This window comes from Gobio gobio (assembly GCF_949357685.1).
Source record: "Gobio gobio genome assembly, chromosome: 3".
Lineage (NCBI taxonomy): Eukaryota > Metazoa > Chordata > Actinopteri > Cypriniformes > Gobionidae > Gobio > Gobio gobio.
Genome location: NC_137099.1, coordinates 37,742,614 through 37,763,047, shown reverse-complemented (window position 1 = coordinate 37,763,047; position 20,434 = coordinate 37,742,614). Strand labels below are relative to the sequence as shown.

At 38.8% G+C, this 20,434-nt stretch overlaps 1 protein-coding gene across 1 annotated transcript; it reads right to left on the bottom strand.

Annotated features, from left to right (window-relative positions):
• Positions 1 to 3,652: 3,652 nt before the first annotated feature.
• LOC307123503 (uncharacterized protein) lies at positions 3,653 to 6,857 on the bottom strand. Its single transcript, XM_079812050.1, has 5 exons — positions 6,016 to 6,857; positions 4,871 to 5,871; positions 4,457 to 4,526; positions 4,208 to 4,382; positions 3,653 to 4,022 (listed from the first exon to the last, which is right to left on the bottom strand). Exons 1-5 carry the CDS (start codon positions 6,233 to 6,235, stop codon positions 3,860 to 3,862), a joined length of 1,629 nt encoding a protein of 542 aa, XP_079668176.1. The 5' UTR covers positions 6,236 to 6,857; the 3' UTR covers positions 3,653 to 3,859.
• Between the last annotated feature and the right edge of the window lie 13,577 nt (positions 6,858 to 20,434).

Genomic DNA, 20,434 nt, shown 5'->3' with positions numbered 1-20,434 from the left:
TAATCAGTGGTGTAGTCTACGTGATACGCAGGTATACGCCGTATCCCCACTAGGAAAGGCCAAGGATTTCCGTATACCCACTTAAAAAAGCGTGAGGATACGTAACAACATCGTTTTGTGGATCTGATGTCACCTACCAAGGAAAAGCACAGGTGCTTGGCGGTCTTTTTTGGCGCAAGTTTGTAAAAAGATATGAAACGAAAGCAGACTCAAACTACACTCTTTGAGTGTTTTCGGAAGCCCGCCCCTAAAGCTACAGCAGCTTTGGGTGACACCGCTCTGCCACACAAGCAAGGAGGCAATGCACTCCTCAGATGCCCGAGTACAAATGTATTTGGAAAGCTTTGTAAACTACCAGTTCATAATATTCTGCAATGAAAGAGTGTTGGTGATAGAACTGAACAAATGTTTATTGTTCACTTTTATGTGCATTGAAAATTGACAGCTGATAAAACCTGTGCTCCAGGTACCATATTCATATAACATTTAAGGCTAAATGCAGCTCTTAAAGGTGTAGTTCACCCAAAAATGAAAATTGTGTTATTTCCTCACCCTCAAGTTGTTCCAAAACTGTATGAGTTTCTATTTTCTGTTTAACACAAAAGATACTATTTTGGTATATGTTGGTAATCAGACAGTTGGCAGCACCCACTGACTTTCATAGTCTATATTTTTTCCTACTATGGAAGTCAGTGGGTGCTGCCAAACTGTCTGATTACCAACATATACCAAAATATTATCTTTTGTGTTAAACAGAAAAAAGAAACTCATACAGTTTTGGAACAACTTGAGGGTGAGGAAATAACACAATTTTCATTTTTGGGTGAACTATACCTTTAAGAATTATGATACTATATGAATATGGTACCTGGAGCACAGGTTATCAGCTGACTGTCTTTTGTTGCTTTATAATAAATTGGAATGTTGATAACATATAAGCAGTCTTTAATAATGCTCTCAATTACATGTAGATGCATACTTTATGCATTAGTGAGTGCGGTGGTGCCTATGGGGTGTCGCTCTGGGATGGGTACGTATGAGGCTGGGACGGGAAAAAAAAAAAAAATTTCACAGTATACTCACTACAAAAAACTAGACTACACCACTGTTCGTAATCATAGGGTAACCTTTTTTAATGATATAGCACCAATTTTGGTGCTTCAGTGGTTCTTCAGAGGTTCTTCAACGGTTCTTTGACTAAGGTGCTATATAGCACCTCTGAAGAACCGCTGAAGAACCACTGAAGCACCAAAATTGGTGCTATATAGCACAAAAAAAAGGTTCCCCTATGATTACGAGCCAATAACCATTTTTGGTGCCATATAGAACCTTTTTTTTTTTGTGTACATTACATTTACATTTATGCATTTAGCAGACGCTTTTATCCAAAGCGACTTACAACTTGGGGGTACAATAAGCGATTGGTCATGAAGAGTCGAGTGAGCGCAACAAGTGCCTGAAATACTTAGTCCGTGTACATTTCTCAGTGTAGCACAGGGAGTAGGGAGGGAAAAGGGAAGAAAGAGGATTTTTAAAAATTTTTATGAGGTTAAGTGCTCACGGAAGAGATGAGTTTTTAGTTGACTTTTGAATGTTGTCAACGAATCAGCATTTCGGATGGCGGTGGGAAGATCATTTCACCAGCTGGAAACGTTGAATGAAAATGTTCTGGAAAGGGATTTTTTGCCTCTCTGTGATGGTACCACAAGCCGTCGCTCCTTAGCTGAACGAAGGCTTACATGTGGAAATAGTTTTGAATGCGTCTGGAGAAACGCTCACAGGGCTCGAAAAATATCTTTATCAAGCAAACACAATGATTCATCTCTCATCCACCCACGATTGATTGGAATGTTATTTTTGTATTACTTGGCCGGCCCAATCAGTGAATATAACCGCGAACCATACACACACGCGCACAAGAAAGGAATGTTATTTCACTATTTAAGATAGCCCATCGGCAGGCCGGTGATACGTTTTGGGAGCCCGTCTGAAGAACAAATAGCCCCGGGACGTTGGGCTTTTGCGAGCACTGGCGTTACAAGTCAGAGTCTGATCATGACTGAACCAATAACACCTTCTCCAGCCTGTGACAGTGTGCTAAGGTATGTAATCAATATATATAAAACAATCTGTAACAATGCAATACTAACACATAAAAAAATATGTTTTACTCACATAAGTGTGTTGTACCGTTCCTGTCAGATCCAATATGTCTGCAAATCCAGTCTCGACCTGTATCTTGTTTACAATCAATTCTGCGGTGAAATGAAGCGAACAAACGCGCAACCCCACACACGGCTAAAAAAAAAGGCTCACCAGCATGGGGCAAAAGGCACACAGTATTGATAGAAAAAAAAAACTTGTACAAAACAATCACTTTAGCAAAGTACTGTTTTTAAAAAATATATTAAAACATTTCAAATTTGATTGTTTCATTATAAGTATGGGTATTATATCTAATTAATCTACATCAGGGGTGTCCAACCCTGCTCCTGGAGAGCTACCGTCCTGCAGATTTCAGTTCCAACCCTGCTCTAACACACCTGTCTGTAATTATCTAGCACCCTGAACACCATGGTTAGCTGGTTCAGGTGTGTTTGATTGAGGTTGGAGCTAAAATCTGCAGGGTGGTAGCTTTCCAGGACCAGGGTTGGACACCCCTGATCTACATATTCTTCCGTTATACGAAAATCATTAAGAAGACCTTTGTAAAAACAGTAATTTAAAAAAGATAAAATATTAGATCAAATTAGCGCAGAATCAACTTTGCGCTGCTGCCCACTGCCAAATTTCCATGTGCATTTTGAAAAGCAGATGTTTTGGTAAGTGCTGCAGCAAGTTTTTGTGCTTTTCCCCCATTGCGCCTTTAGCCCTGTTGTACACTACAACGCTTACCAGGATTATAAAGGAATTGAAATGACACAACATTACACACAATTGCATACAAGTTGTACCACACGGGATTCAAACCCACAATCTCTGGGTAAGGTGCCTGTCACTTATCTCGTTGCACCACGGTACACGGTATAACAGGGTAGCCTACACTGTTAAACCTTACCAGGTTTTTTATAAGTAAAATACTGGCAACACTGTTGCCAGCTAGTTACTGTAAAGAATCTGTTACAGTGACTAACTGGCAACAGTGTTGCCAGTATAATACTGTGTCTATACCAATACAGTGACTAACTGGCAACAGTGTTGCCAGTATAATACTGTGTCTATACCAATACAGTGACTAACTGGCAACAGTGTTGCCAGTATAATACTGTGTCTATACCAATACAGTGACTAACTGGCAACAGTGTTGCCAGTATAATACTGTGTCTATACCAATACAGTGACTAACTGGCAACAGTGTTGCCAGTATAATACTGTGTCTATACCAATACAGTGACTAACTGGCAACAGTGTTGCCAGTATAGTACTGTGTATATACCAATACAGTGACTAACCGGCAACACTGTTGCCAGTTTTATACCGTAAATCAGGCATTACAGTTGATAACTGGCAGCAGTGGTTTCAGTTATTTACTGTACAGTAACATACATATACATTTAAATAATTTATAATGCAGTACTCATTGTGGTACTCTTAAACTTACGAAGCATTCTTTCATGTTACTTCATTTAAAAAATAAAATAGAAAGAACTTTTAAATCTTTACACAAATTCACTTTATTACTTAGGTGTTTATCCCAACATAACAGAATTACAAAAACAGAAAGAAACAACCTGTTTGTTTTTGATACAACACCCAAAAATCTCTCTGTCACCAATGACCCTCATGTTATTTAAGTTAACATAAATTAAATGACCTTCTCATATTCTTACAAGTAAAACGTTAACAAAAATATTTTCACTTAGTTGCCTGTTTTCCACTCAAATTCGGTGAGCCTCTGCAAAAATGTATGTACATGTGGATTTATGTTTTGAATCTTTCTTTTAACAGATGACCCAGTTTTACGGCTGGTTCCAGCTTTGGAAGCACACTTTGTCCCCTCAGGATTAATCCTCACTAAAAACCTGTTGAGTAAATCAGACAACAACTATTTTAGAAATGGAGTAACAAATTAAACAGTTCAGAAAAACATCATACTAAAAAAAAAAAAAAAAAAAAATTATATAATATTATATATATATATATAAAAATAAAATGCACAACTGTGGCAAACTCATGTTACATTATTGAACAATTTTTTAACATGTACCTTTGAATGAGTTCTAATGTGGCACTGGCTGACTCTTGGTATTCAATGTTAAAAACATAGAACACGCTGAAAAACACAGAGAGTGCCGCAGAGAAATCTAACTGCTCATCAATGCAATGTGTCACTTTTCCCTCAATGCTGACCATCCACTTAGATGAAGTTAGAAGGCTGTCTCCTGAAACAGCCATAAAACTCACCATAAAAAAACTGCCAAACACATTTACTATTTCTCATTTATTTCATACTTACCAAGCATGATGAGCCTTGGTGTGACTGGAAGACGGAGCTCATTTTCCACTGACATTTGGGTTGAAGTTTTCTTAGAAAAAAAAAATTGCCAAACATTACAAAGCTGTTCAAATTCTTTTACAGCTAAGGTTGATTCTGATTTGTGAGCACACCCTTTAGAGTGAAATGTCCATAGAAGCACTTATGCTCTGTGTAGCATCATACAGGCCCATACTACAAAAATAATTGTCAAACAGACAAGGCCTAACAGACTGTACTATGTAGCACAGACAGACATCATACATCCAACTTTTTTTTTTTTCAAATCTTTGCCCATGTTTATACAGGTATGTCACATATGATCTGTGAAACCAAGCCTACAATTATTATTTCAAGGTATTTCTTTACTAGTCATGTAATGTTTTAATTACTTACGTCTACTAAAATGAAGAGAGAGTTTTCTTTCTCTTTGAAGTGTTTCATTGTCAGTAGGATGGCTGATATGGCAGTCTTATCAGTGCTTGCTGGTGTGGCTTCAATTTCTCTGAGGAGAGCCTGGACCTCGGCATTCCATTTTAACGTCTGTTTTTGAAAGTAGTTCACAATCCGTATGCATTTTCCGTTCTGGCATTCACTCAAGCAACTGCTTATATCAACACCTGTAAGTGTTTCAAAATGATTGCATAGGCCTCTTTTACTGAAAAGATATGGCCATTCCAGTGCTATGTCACTAATGGCAGGAGGGGGGCATGAATTAATCATTTTGCGCTGAGCAATATAAGTCTCTTTCATTAGCTTGTCCACATCAGACAATTCACAAGACCTTGGGCCTCCAGACTGAAACATTTCTAATAAAGTCTGTCTCTTAATTTCAAGAGATTCAGATGTCTCTCCATCTGGCATGGAGGTAGGTTGCCAATTAATGCATCCATAACTGTCAACTTTACATCGAACTTTTTTGACTATGTTGTCCTGTTCTTCATCAGCTTTGTTGGTTCTTTTTGGTTGACGAATCCGGTGTGCTACATTGTCTCTGTTGACATGTTCTACTCTGGTTCTCAGCTGTCTTTGAAGTGAACTATAGCCTTTCCCCAGTTGTTCCCCTTCCTCCGTAAAGTCTCCAAATGTTAAGGGAAATTTGGAAAAAATGTTTCTTGCCACTTCCCCACAGTCTGCCAAGCTTGGGTTTGGGCAAAATTCTCTTATGGCTGCTACAACAGCTCTTATAAACTCTCTTCTTGGTCCAAGAGGAGCCTTCTCCTTATTAGACGCTGCATGAAGAAGGGCTGCAGGCATGTGGTTCCAAGGAATCTGAAACATACTTAGCCAGTATGAATTTGAAGGAGTGTAAGAAGTGGATGGCTGTTCTAAGTCTGGTGATGGTAACGAGGTGAATGTTATTTCTAATGACGTCTCATCCACTTGGTCTCTCAATGCTTTGAAAAATACATACAGAAAAAGAAAGTGAGACATATAATGTACATAATATGCATATTATACAAGTATATATGTCTACATATATGGAATATGATGTTGAAAATAATGATCATAGACATGTAATCAGAATTGATTTGGCTTACCTATTTGTTTAAAAGCCATCATTAGTTTTCGACATTGTATTGGAAGTAAGATGTCTTGAAGGTCTGTCAGCTCTACTAGCGCAAGGTCCTGTGTCCTCTCAACGCCCACCACAAAACAGAGATGATTGACTACTACATTAAGTTTTGGAATATCCAATTCTGGAAGAATTTTTGTGATTTCTTGTTGAATCAGCTCAGTATCTAAAGTTAAAAAGAACATATGGAGTGATGTAATGACACCACAGAAAGGCCTGCCACTTCATACACCGGGAGGGGATAGTAATTCAAGAGATTGTCAGCATTAACACACACATACTTGAGATCAGTGTTGTGCAGAGAGTGAAGTCCAAGGTCAGATAATAGCACAGAGTCATACAGTTTGACAACAAAGTAGACATTGGTTGGATTAATAAGTATCAGTGATATTTTCCCAAAGACAAACCCACAGCTGCTCTGGGCTACAACAACTACAAGGCCATTGGTATATTTGGTTCCTTTATAAACAACCCCTGACACCTCTGAAGTACTCTGACTGACACAGTTAGCTGTCCTTATTGCATGTTGTATTTCTGTATTGTATAACTGGTCATTGTGTTCACGTGCTTCACTGACAGACTGAATTTTAGGAGGGAATAAATTGCCACAAGCTAGATAGGACTGAAGCAACTGGTGCCTTTCCGCCAAAGTTTTACAAAGATGAACAAAATTATGCAGTTTCCTTGCACAGTTTTTAAAATATGAATGTTTACTCTCAAACCTGAGCGTCCACGAGCGAATCAATGGGCCAAAATGTAGTATAAGATCTGCATAGTGCAACAAGTAATGATGTTTTGCTTTCAGATTTTTACCAGGAAACAAGGTACTTCTTAAAGAAACATATTCTTGTGTTAAAAACTTGAGGTAGCCTATCTCATTATGACTAATTTTGGGCGCACAAATCACCTCAACCATTTCCTTTAGTTTAAGGCACAACTGCCAAACCTCACTGTCCATTGCGTTTTGCATTTTATGTCCTATATAAATTGGTAAGAGCCTCAAGAGACACCAGTTCTGTGCAGCAGAACCACCAAGTCGTCTTGCATCAGCTTTAATCACACATGGGGCATTGTTACAATCACTTCCTAAATGTCTGAATTGTGCAATGGCTCTATTCAACTCATTGTAGGTAAAGTGCTTTTCAACTGAAACCAAATGTTTAATGTAAAGTGCCAAGTCATCAGCCACAATACCTTCAAATAAATCATGCCCTAAGCATGGAGGCAATCCACCACAGACGTGAAAATAAGTAAGGGAATTGAAAACTGAATTGAATTTGATGCCCTCTATTATACACTGATCAGTAGTTGTGAGCTGTTCAACACTATGTTCATAATTTTGGTTTGTTCTTTTTAGGCCAATATGTAAAGGCTGCTGATTAAATGTGTCTCTGTCAATTAAACAGTAGCGACAGAAATGCTTGTTGGTACTGAAATTCTCAGAAAAGCCCCCAATACAATGAGACCCAAGATTATCTCCACAAATGGCAATAAGCCCTCCTCTAAGAGTAGTGCCGTCAGTAGACTCAAATCCAGACTCCTCTAAGTCTTTCAGATCAGCAACAAGACAGGCAAAGACCTTCTGCTGACCAAACTGTTTAAAGTCTTCCTCTCTACACAGCAAGACAAGTTGCATTGGGTCAACTAAGGAGCGGTTGTGTGGCAAAATTTCACCTAGTGTCATGTACACTGCCAAGATTTTATGTTTCTTTCTACCCGAGCCAAGTGGATTTACAACTTCAAATGCATCCTGGTATAAGATAATTGATAATGATGAAGGATGCTCTTGAAAGATGGAATTTTTCGTAATGCATGTGCCATCCTTTATATCCTCTAGTACTTTGTTAACAGAACCAAGCATTTTTGTCTGTTTGTACTGTTCTCTAATTGATGTCTGCCTAAACAGAGATGCCAGCGTTTCTTTAAGTGGCACATATTGACAAAAGCGTTCTTTACCAGCTGTGTCAGTGCCTAGATAGATCTGTTTTGGCTCAACAAAGTTAAACTTCTGTTTGAAGAAGTTCTTTCTGGTTCGGTCAGACCTCAACTGACCTTCATTGTACAAAGTTAACAAATCTTGTGACACTAGTTCATCGAGAAGTTTGTCTACATCACTTGAAGGTATGTCTGTTGATGACAACAACTTTTCCTTTAGTCTAACAAGCATGTCCTGCATTCTATCAACATGAAGTGCTTGAAATTCCTCAATAATACATTGAATAGAACTAGCAGGCAACAACATTTTGGCCTGCATCTTCAAGTAAAACAGAGACAAGTTATGTAAAAAAGGCTCTTCATCTATGGCATTTCTTTGACTTTCAATTGATGTTGATGGTACATCACTAAGACACTGATCTGTAGCAGTTAGGTCATTCTCAAGACACAAATCTGTTGTTGGTGCAGTCTCACACTGTCTGTGGAAGGCTGTGCTGGACAGCTGTGCTGAACCAGACTGCTTATGCTTCCGTGACAAATGAGTGGTGAAAGATGTTCTCACTCTAAAATAACTAAAGCAGCCATCAACTGGACAGCAAATTTTTCTGCCATCTCTAATGTGAATACGCAGGTGGACACACAGCTCTGAAAAAGTATTAGCCACAAATACACATCCAGGAACCTGACAGTGAAGGTTCACCTGTGGATGCCTATGTGTATTCTGTGTTTGTGGCTGCCTGTGATTTCGGTGCATATGTGATCGTAATGATGAAAATTTTTTAAAAGTACAATGGCACTGCTGCATTCCACACACAAACTGAAAATTTGCTCTATGTTGGTGTTGTTTTATATGTGTATAAAAAGCAGTTAGTTGGCGAAAAGGCAAATTGCAAAATTTGCATCTGTACATTGTGGCAAATCCAGACTAACCAAGAAAACTGAAAGCAATGATAAAACAAGCTGAGATATTACTTAGTGAGGAGTTGAAAACTTGCTAATCAGGAAGCTACTTCAAACCATGCATATAAACTATCTAACTTAACATTTTAAATAAAACATTTAAAAAAAAATATATATATATATATTTGAATCGTTTACTTACTTGTAGTTGTGCTATTCATGTTTAGACTGAAAACATACAAATCTGCTATAGGAGTTCTCAACACAGCATGCACAGTAGCAAACAAACTCCAAGATAATCAAGGCAAAGGAGTGACACCTGCTCGTTAAGGCTCAAACGTTCCGCCTGTGTGAATGTATTTGTGTGCTCACATGCATGCTTGCATGCGTATGTGTGTGTTAATGCATTAATCTTTGTTTTCTGACTGAAGATGTAAACAGTTTGAAAGAAACAGTGACGTAATGCATCATGGGAATGTAGACCAGTAATTTACCAGTTAATATTACAGTTATTTGCCTTCATGGGCACTGAAAGTAATGTACTGTAGTTTATAATTAGTGCAGCATAACCTCACCTCATATTACAGTAAAATACCTTCCAATGATGTTAAAGCTAAATACTGGCGATTTTACAGTTATTTACCCAGAAATCTACAGCAAGGTTTAACAGTGTACTTCTTGAACCCACCTGAAAAGTTAAAAGAATGTTAGATTTTCTCAGGAACAGTAACAAACATCACAAATCTGATGGGTTTTTTTTTGTCCAACGATCATTTGATCATAGATAATTTTTGGGACAAAATTTGTAGGAGGAGTAGCGGAAAAACCTTTTTAATTTACTCCAATATGGCGGACAGGCAAATTGATGTAAAATGACAATAGACTATTGTCAAAGTCTGCCTCAACCAAGGACTGTAATGACACAGAGAAAGCAAATTTTGAACAATGTTTTGAAAAGTTATAAACGTTTTTGCAAAAATTTGACATTTTGAAAGAGAAGTAGCAAAAAAACTGAATACTGTACAGAATACAGGGTGGAGTGTTAAAGCGATATGTTAAATGTGATCAGCATGAAGAGAGGGATCCATTAACTGCATTTCATTTTTCTAGATCAAACAGTTCAAAAGTTATAACCTTTTGAAAAGTGAATTTTTCAACTGGTGGTGGCGCTGTAGAGTTGGTTCTGGAGACCCCAAAGTTTTCAGATTTCAAATCATTACCATCACTTCAGGTGAGCCAATTTTCATAATTGTTCTATGTTCCTTCCATAGGGCTTCCAAAGACTCACATTCTAATGGATACAATAGGGCAGGGGTGTCCAAACTCGGTCCAGGAGGGCCACTGTCCTGTAGAGTTAAGCTCAAACTTGCATCAACACAACTGCATAGAAGTTTCTAGTATCCCTAATAAGTCAAGTCAACTTTATTTATATAGCGCTTTTAACAATGTAGATTGTTTCAAAGCAGCTTTACAGTGTTAAACATGAAAATAATGCAGCATAATTTTATTCAGCTGTATAGCCATTCTGGAGAAAACACTGATGTCATCAGTTCATTTCAATTATCATACAGTGACAGTGTGGGCTTTAGATCAATAATTAGATCAGTAATTTAGTTTATATGGTTAATTTAGTTTATTAATTAGATTTATTTCGATGTTTAGTTGAAAATGTAGTGTCCTTGATTAGTTGGTTCAAGTGTGTTTAATTGGGGTTGGAGATAGTACAAATAAGCTACAAAAAAAGTACAAATATTCCAAGTGTTCCGAGGCCAAACGATGGATTTGTGTGAAGAAAATCCCCAAAAATAATCAGCGTATCCGTCCGCCGAAGATCATGCACACATTCAAATTTCACCAATTGTGTCACTACTTCAGCTTTGATTGTAAAATGTCTTGTGACGGATTGCGCCATGCTAAAGATGCGTGTGTATCATTTGAACGAGATATGAATGAGTGTGTTGCGTTCATCATTTCAGTGACATGAAGATATCGTATGACTTCAGAAGACTTGGAATGCAACATGAGTTAATACTTTTATACTGTTTGGGTCAGTTTTTGCAATAAATACCTGTGACGGTACTTTTATTTGCCTTTTATGTGTTTTATATTGTTTATAAGTGGGTAGGTTTAGGGTAGGAGTGGGGTTAGTAGCTCCAAAATATAAAAGTGGCCTATAAATATTCATAAAATCATGTCTGTCTGCTTTTACAAATGCAAAGAATTAAACGTGTCTTGATCTGACGCATTGGTCAAACAGCTGAAATCTATGGAGTACTCTGCGCGTCGATATAGTGACGCCTAGGGGTGCCTTTAGCGTCTTCGTTGTGACGCGAAAGGCACTTGACCATGCTTTAAATTTTTACGCCTTGGGAGTGAGAATGGGTTGGCTTACATAATGGTTGTAAAATGTTTGCATTTCTCTCCCTACATGTCATCTTTAGTAATGTGTGCATATATCCCTGTGTAAGAGTGTGTTTGTGTGTGTGCGTGACTGAGTCAGTCCAGTGTTTGTTTTGCCCTGTTGTGGCTGACTGGGCTGTGAGTGTAGACTTTGTTTGCTGCTGTTTTGATCGCTGTGTGTTCCCTGTAGGGACTGAATGGAGGAGAGAAAGAGAAAGAGAGAGAGAGAGAGAGAGAGAGAGAGAGAGAGAGAGAGAGAGAGAGAGAGAGAGAGAGAGAGAGAGAGAGAGAGAGAGAGAGAGAGAGAGAGAGAGAGAGAGAGAGAGAGAGAGATGGAGTGTTACCTAGCTGAGTGGAGGGGAGTTGAGGCCACTAGCATGCCAAGTGTTCCCTCCAGACCCTCTGCCTGCTGCCTACAGCTCACTCACCACTTAGTGCACACAAGCGTGATGAGGGGAAAGAGGACGCCCTGCATCTTCCATCACTCCATTCTATTTTTCTCCACATCTCCATCTCTCACTGATTCTTAGCCTGTCTCCGTCCAATTCAAAACATCATAGATTTCATTTCTCCATCCATCATTGCTCATCTTCTGCTTCTTTCTCTCTCTTCTCTTCATATCAAAACTCAGTTTGAACTTGACTTTCTGTAGTGGGTTACAATGTTGTATGAACTGAACTCTTTAAAGGAGGAAATGAGGCCTTAAGCCCGATTAAAAACTAAAAACGATATAAATCCTAATTAGCTACTGTACATTTAATTTACTATTTACAAGCAATTTACAATAGTATTGATAAGGCTGAGATCACAAACAGAAATGCTTCTATTTTGCAATTTCATTTCAATTTCATATTAAAGGTAGGGTAGCCAATTTCAGAGATGCTAGCAATAGCAAGCTAGCTTTCAAAGATTTAGATTCCACCCTCCCTTCAGAGAGCTCTCCAAAGCCATGCCTCCTCCTAAAGACGTAAACATGCACAACAAGAGCAGAGTCTGCAAAGCATGACGAGAAACGGTATTAAATTATCTTATGTCTCAAAGTGCATAACATTGTGGATTTTTAGCATTGTCCTGCACGAAAAACCAAACAAGTTGGGGAACATTTTCAGAGCAGAAGGAAGCAATTTTTCTGTCAGGATAATCTTGTACATCACTTGAGTTATGCATCCTTTGCAAAGACGTATCTGATTCTAGCCTTACTGAAGACCCACAAGATCATCACAAATCCTCCAAAAAATTACACAGTGGGTGTGAGAGACTGTGGGTTATAGGTGTCTCCAGGTCTCTGTCTAACTATTAGAGGTGTTGGGCAAAACTGGAAACTGGACTCATCAGAGAAGATCGGAATCAGGCAGATCTGTCTTTGTGAAGGGCACATAACTCAAGCCACACAAAAGTTTTTCCTGGAAGAAAACATGCTTCCTTTTGCTCTGACAAAGTTCCCCAACTTGAATGATTGTTGTTTTTTTTTTTTTTCACTTTGGACATTGCTCCAATCCACACAGCCAGGCCAATCAAGGTGTAGATGGAGGACCACCAGATCAAGACCCTGTTATTTCCATAACAATCTCCAGACCTGAACCCCACTGGAAACCTCTGGAATGTAAACAAGAGGGTCACCAGCTATTAATTTAAGCCAATCTGCTATTTAGTGGTATAAAGTTGCCCAACAGCAATGTGACCGACTAATAGGGATCATACCAAGACGCATGACAGCTGTAATTAGTAATCAGGGTTGTTCCACCAAATATTGATTTCTGAACTCTTCCTAACTTAAAACATTAGTATTGTTGTTTAAAAATATATGTAAACTTGTTTTCTTTGCATTATTTGAGGTCTAAAACATGGCATCTTTTTTTTGTCTAATTGTCACTTAATTATGCTCTAAATAAGGGGTTTTCAAACTTTATCACTGCAAGGACCCCCAAATATGATGAACCTTTTATGAGGGACCCCCTTCCTAAAAATCCATCTATATATTTGTATGTATGAAAAAACATAGGGATAATAAATAGTAAGTGTTATATAAATATGACATATTGGATGTTGGAAGTATAAACTTGAAGTTGAAAATTTTTCAATTAAAACTTGTTTTTATAAGCAACCTTCACAATAAATGTATGTAAGCAGCTTATGTACTGCGTTAAGAATACTGCCTTACAACCCCAGTGAGCAAGATAAAGGGGACTGTAGTGAGGAAAAACTCACTAGAAAGATACAAAGCAAACATATACAATTAATAAAGGCCTTCTGAAGTGAATCTGTGTGTTTGTTTGTTTGTGTTTTTTTTGTTAGAAAAATATCCATAATTATAACTTTATAAACCGTAATCTCTAGCTTGGCCGTCAGTACACTCACGAGAGAGTCAAGTTCTGGTGTATGACATAGGGCGTAGGCGTAAGCTTCGGTGAGAACTCTTGCGGTTCAAACAAATAAGGCTGGGCAACAAACTCAAGCTCCTCCGACATTTCTCAAAATTCTCAAAAATGTGTTGTTGTTTTGTTTTGCACCATTCATTTCTCGATTCATTCATTTCCTCAACAACTCTTTTTCCATCATATGAATTCATTGGAAATTGTCCCCTCGTAAATACATTCTCGGGTTGGTGGTTTCAGTATATTGGACCTCACTGTACACATAAAACTTATGCATGAGGAGCATATGATATGTACTTAATTGCATGCCACTGATTGTGATATGATATATTACAACTGCAGATGCACCAGTGTATGAGTGTGGAGGGAATTCAGGGACATCTACATTCTGAGCACAGGTTTTATTAAAACTTGTGAAAACATGCTCCAGCAGATTAATATTCCTAACAAACAAATTTCAACAGTGCTGCGTAATTAGCATATTATTGAGATGTGAAGGAAGTCCCCGCCCAAGAAAATGTCAGATCAAAAAGCCTGAAGATAAAAACTGTAACCAGGCTAATTTACACTTGCATCCCTTTTGAGTTCAGTGCCAATGATATTAAGTGAAGAGGGCTTGTGACAAAATGTTTACTCACACAAACAAATATGTACATACGACACAGACATGTAAACACAAAAGACATTATCACATGCATCAGTTCTTCGAAACTGGAATAAATGTCTGCATGACCGGGGTATGTTCTTCATGACAACAACACGAAAGTAACCGTGTAATGGCACTTCTCTGTCAGCCACAGCATAGCCGTGTCATGTTTACCACAATTTCCAATTTCAAGGCTTTTCCTGTCCTCACAGACAAGAGCTGCTTATCTACTGAGCTTACTTCAGAGGACATAATAGATTGTAATTGAGCTGCCTAGTCCCTTTGGTGGTTGACCCCACTTTAACAGCAATTAGCATCTTGCCAAGTTCCCACCTCTAATGCCTCGGCTTCATACGGTCACTTTCACCCCAGTGGATCTCACAACTCTACAACATCATCTTTATTGCAGCACCATTGCGTTTATTGGTGTCAAAAGACATTAGACTGATAAGGGGATAAAACAAGATCGTATAAGTTGTGGTAATTAGATTTTTTTTCAATTACCAAGATATTGGCTCTGGAGTAAAATAACAGATGCTTTTTTTTTTGGCATGACAAACCAGTGGCATTTAATAGTCCAGACGACCAATTGGCCAAAACTTTTTGTAAAGTCGAGGAATTGTTGTTTGTTCAGAACAATTCAAGCCCCAGTAGAGCTGAGATTTGGCTCAACAACATTTTTTGTTTGTGTTTTCATAAGCACTTAAATATAAAAAATGATGTGTATCTGCAGTTCTAAAGCTGCATTGCCAAACTCCCAGTGAAGTTCTTTTGGCAGAGATGGTGATACATTACTTCAGTTTAGACTTTTTCTAGCAGGATAGTTAAAGAGATTGTTCACCCAAAAGTGAACATCCTGTCATCATTTACTCCTCATGTTGTTCAAAACCTGTATGATTTTCTTTCTTTTGCGGAACATAAAAGAAGAGATTTTTAAGAAGGTTGGTAGTCAAACCATTTGGTGACCATTGACTTCCATTTTATGGACCCCAAAAAGTTCCAGAGAAAAAAGTCATACAGGTGAACTCTACTTTTTAAAAGTTTATCATTTTGTTCCTGGTACCGCCATAACACTTACAGGAATAGTTGTGATTATATAAGCTTTCAGATTCTTAAAAAAGAGATTCATTCCATCATAGCAGCCTAATCTCTTTGGAATTTTTATTGCACAAGATTGTGTTTCTGTATGAATGTACAATCTGACTCCATGACTCTGACTCCAGGCTGACCCATAACCCCATGCCTCAACGTAATTCTCAGGGAGACGTGAGCAGACCATTTGAATGAGATTTTATATGCACTGTTTTGCCACATCATATACAATACTCACGAACTGTCATCAGAATATGTTAGAAATCGTCTCTGGTTATCCTACTTGAATCTACTGAAACCTTATGAAATCTCACGGGTGATAAATAGAAGCGGGCTCCCCCGCACAACAGGGCGGCGCTGAATGCCATTGCCTCAGAATCTTGGACAGAAGCAGAGTGCAGCCGAGAAAGACGCTGAGCTATGTAACATGGCAGTGTTCGCAGTGTCTCATGCCAGGAATTTGACTTCTGTACACGACAGACCTCTGCAGTCAGGGGCTGTTTATCGTGTGAGTGAAGAGTAGAAGTGATTGTGCTTTGTACATGGCAGATCGCCGCTCTAGGCAGGGAGCTTAGCATGTATAGTAGAACAAGGGTACATACTTAGAACCTTAGCTGCAGTCTCTGTGTTCATCACCGGAGACCATAAGGTCAACCGCAGTATAGAGGGCAGACGGACTTGTGCCACCTGGTCAGTGGCTGGAGCCATCTCTGGACGCTGGACGGAGACAGGGGACGTCACTGGGCTCTGGGCGGAGACTAGGACGGGAGTAGACTCTGGACTGGTGGGTACTGCGGGAGTGCAGTGTTCTTCTTCCACAACACCCACAATAAATCCGGAGCCGCTTATTTGTAATGTGGCTCAGATAGTCCCCCACAAAAAAAGATCATAAGACTAAGCGAGTCCATAGTAGTCAAATGCGCCAGTTCAATAAAGTCCTTGACATAGTTCTCAATAGGGCGGTCTCCCTGATGGAGATGCATGGATTCATGGCTGGTCGGTTGATCTGTCACGTGTGAGCAGGGATGAAGCGGAGTGAGAATCCAAGTGCAGCATGAACAATTAATAACAAATAACATCAAAAGTAAATACAAGAACAAGGGTATCCAAAACCAGGCAGGAGGGTGACAACAGGAACACACATACAGGAGTACATCGACCAACAAACAACAACTGAAGCACAGAGGTACTGTATATATACACAAATGGAAACCAGGATAACAAGATAATAAGGGGGAGTGGCTAATTGGCAACACCTGGGGAAAACTAATCATGATGAAAAACTACAAAGGACTACAACACATGGCACAAGACAGGAAATAACAAAAGAGTCCACAAACACACCGGGAATTTATGACTATAATATTCTCTTCAAAAGGCATTTATAAACCACCCAGAGCCATGTGGATTACTTTTATAATGCATGGATGCATTTTTTTGGGGCTTCAATTTTTGGGCTCCCATTCACTGCCATTTATTAAGCTTGGATTAGGCCTATTTCATTTTTGGGTGAACTATCCTTTTAAGTCACGATGCAATGACAGAACTACAGTGAGGAGAACAAGTATTTGAAACACTGCCGCTTTTGCAGGTTTGCCCACTTACAAAGCATGTAGAAGTCTGTAATTTTTATCATAGGTACTCTTCAACTGTGAGTGACGGAATCTAAAATCCAGAAAATCACATTGTATGATTTTTAAGTAATTAATTTGCATTGTATTGCATGACATAAGTATTTGATACATCAGAAAAGCAGAACTTAATATTTGGTACAGAAACCTTTGTTTGCAATTACAGAGATCATATGTTTCCTGTAGTTCTTGACCAGGTTTGCACACACTGCAGCAGGGATTTTGGCCCACTCCTCCATACAGACCTTCTCCAGATCATTCAGGTTTCGCAGCTGTCGCTGGGCAATACGGACTTTCAGCACCCTCCAAAGATTTTCTGTTGGATTCAGGTCTGGAGACTGGCTAGGCTCCTTGCACTGCATGAAAAGTGGGATTTTCGTCAGTATGTGGCACTGTAGATTGCCGTGGAACTTCAGGTTTACGACTGTGCACGGCAATTTGCAGGCAACACCGAAAACTGCCGTAAATTGTTGGAAATTGACGTGGGCCTTGCTTGGCAGTTGTCCCCCCATGACCCCCCCTCCCCTTAATTCTAGGGGAGGCTTTAACATGTAAATGAACATGCTGTGAGCTACACAAATGCAAATCAGAATAGCAGCAGGGGGAGTTTTATCTAGGTTCTGAATTTTTTTAACTAAAACATTTTAAGTTAAATGTACTCGTTTTAGTTCACATTACTAAATTTTTAGGGCAACCAGTTTGCTCCAATTTTTTAAGTAGATTCAACTTGTCCAGGCTAACAGAGTAGATTAATTACTCTGTATGTCATTAGCAATAACCAATGTTATGTAAAAAAAAAAAAAAACACACAAAATAAAAAGTTACAGTGTTATGCCTATATGTAATTGAAGCACTTTTGCCACACCCATTAACTTAAATAAAGTGAAAATAAATATAATAGGTTTTTCTGGAGCTGGTGGTCTGAAACCTCAATGAGGATGAAGAATATAGGGATAAATTAAGCCCCTCTGTGGACTGATTTCCGGACTCTTGTGATTCTCTATCTCTCTCTCACTCACACACACACACACACACACACACACACACACAATCACACACACACACACACACACACACACACACACACACACACACACACACACACACACACACACACACACACACACACACACACGCACACACAGCCAAAATAAATCAACATTTTTTTATTTTATTCACCTCTTAACATTCTTTTGTTTCATTTTCTTGTTAATTTAATACATTTCTTAAAATCAGTTTGCTGTTAGACTCCCTTCTTTGTAAACTGTCATAAACTGACTATATCAAGACAATCAATCCTAATCGCATCAAATTTGTGAGCGAGAACTGTAGTCTGTACATGCATGTGGTACTAAATACATTTTCCATTCTGTCCAGGAAAATGTATTAATACAGAGTTTTTTCATTAATTCTGGAAAACATCCTTATAACAATGACCTCGCATGTGATTGGAGGAGCCCGACGAGCTTCTCGCCCTCCTCCAATCACGTGCGAGGTCATGGCCATGACGCGTACAAAACTTGAAGACGAGCTTTAAACAGACGTGTTTTGGACTCTTTTTTATACATTTCCTGTGTTTTTGCTGCTTTGCTTTTTCGTGATCAACAATGACAGGACGCCGTCTCGCCTTCAGCTCCCCTTCAACTCCTCTGCATGGACGCGGCTAACTTTTTCGACTAATTTTCAGGCGTCTTCACAACTCTGAGGCAAACTGCAGGCGCAATGAACCAGAGCACGGGTAATGTAACGTTACGATTTAAAGAATATGCTTTTATTCAGCTGTATAAGGAAATGGATGCGTTAATAGATCCGAGCTTAAAACTGCACATTTTATTTACACAGACTATCCTCGCCTCATAACGAAGCCGTGAGCTCTTATCTGCTTGGAGCGATTTCCGCGAGTCCAGATTTAACCGCTGATCACGATGAAATTGTGTGTAAGTATAACTTCTAATGTTTTTCTCATTCCTTGTTTAATTTTACCGTGACTGTTTTTATTAATACCAGTCTCATGTAATTGTTTTCCAGCTGCCTGTAAGACGTATTATGAATCGACACGCCGGAGCTTCAGATACAAACAACCTGAACTTACATCGCAGGTGGAAACTGCGAAGTTTACCTCGGAGTCGATCAAGAAGAAAAAGGGTAAGATTTATTATATTAGATCCGTTTTTTGTCAATGTGAGTATTTTTCAGGTTGCTTATTGTCTTTATGGATTGTATTACATTTGCTGGAAGCGAGAGTGTGCTGGCTGGCTGAGGATGAGGTGGACATTTGGAAGTGCGCAACCATTGAACTCATGTCTGATGAGGAAGACGGCATTGTTGACGGGGTGTCTGGATGGATTGTGCGGCCACCGCTCTCTCGCAGCCTGGAGCTCGACGAACTCTGTGCCACTTTGCAATCCAGATTAGAGGCGATACCGCAATACAGGCAACTCACCATATACGCCTGTGTTTCCCGAATGTGTTGGGCGCTTCTTTTTGACGTTTTTGGAGGACAACATAAGAGACATTACTGCTGCACTGTACATAGTTGTGTGTTTAACAATAAAGCTCTTTCTTTGAATAAACACCTGTGTGTTTATAAATGAAGCTCTTTCTTTGAATGAACAGCTGTGTGTTTATAAATGAAGCTCTTTCTTTGAATAAACGGCATGGTCCGTGTAATTTTCCCATATATTCCTTGATGGTATGAATAGTGTACTTCATAGCACAATAACGTTAATATAAAACATAAATTATTACAACATAAATTATATATTTATTATATATTTATTATTATTATTATTGGGGTTTACATTTATAATGAGCCAGGGGGACCAATAATGATTGGTTTGCAGTGATCTGCCAACCAATCACGAGGGATTTTTCTTGTTTAAAAGTTGTGGCCTCAGCCAATACTGAGTGAGTAAATTCAAGTCTGGCCGTTGACTCTCTGGTTTCGCTGCTATTCATATCGTTAGCCTCATAGCATAATTGCCTAAGTCATTTTTTGGCCCAATTGAGATATCTGCCTAACTTTACTGTCCTACCACTGCTGCATCATCCTGCCTTTCTGCCTATGTCCTTAGCCAATCAAAACACTTATTAGAATCCAAAAACATTATCTGCCTAAGTCATCTCTTTGACTTAGGCAGTTTTGATACAAACAAAATGGCAGAAAACATGGGAAGACAGATGTCCAGAAGTGATGTATTAGCTCTTCTGTTTGATTCGTTTTCATCTGGTAAGAGTTCATATTTCTTAAATTTTCCAGACACTAAATGTAATTTCAGTCAATCAAAGGGATTATAAACTGTGTATTTAAACTTGACTTTTTTTGCTACAAGATATGATGAAGTAGCTAGCCAACACTAGCAAAATATAACCTCATTTCTGGTCAGAACAAATCTTTACAGTTAA

Excerpts from the sequence above, each read along its gene's own strand:
- LOC307123503 (XM_079812050.1), bottom strand. The coding sequence starts at position 6,235 with ATGTTCTTTTTAACTTTAGATACTGAGCTGATTCAACAAGAAATCACA. Across the intron at positions 4,383-4,456 it reads ACCAAGGCTCATCATGCTTG|GAGACAGCCTTCTAACTTCA; the intron begins GTAAGTATGAAA and ends TGGCTGTTTCAG. Across the intron at positions 4,023-4,207 it reads ACATTAGAACTCATTCAAAG|GTTTTTAGTGAGGATTAATC; the intron begins GTACATGTTAAA and ends TTTACTCAACAG.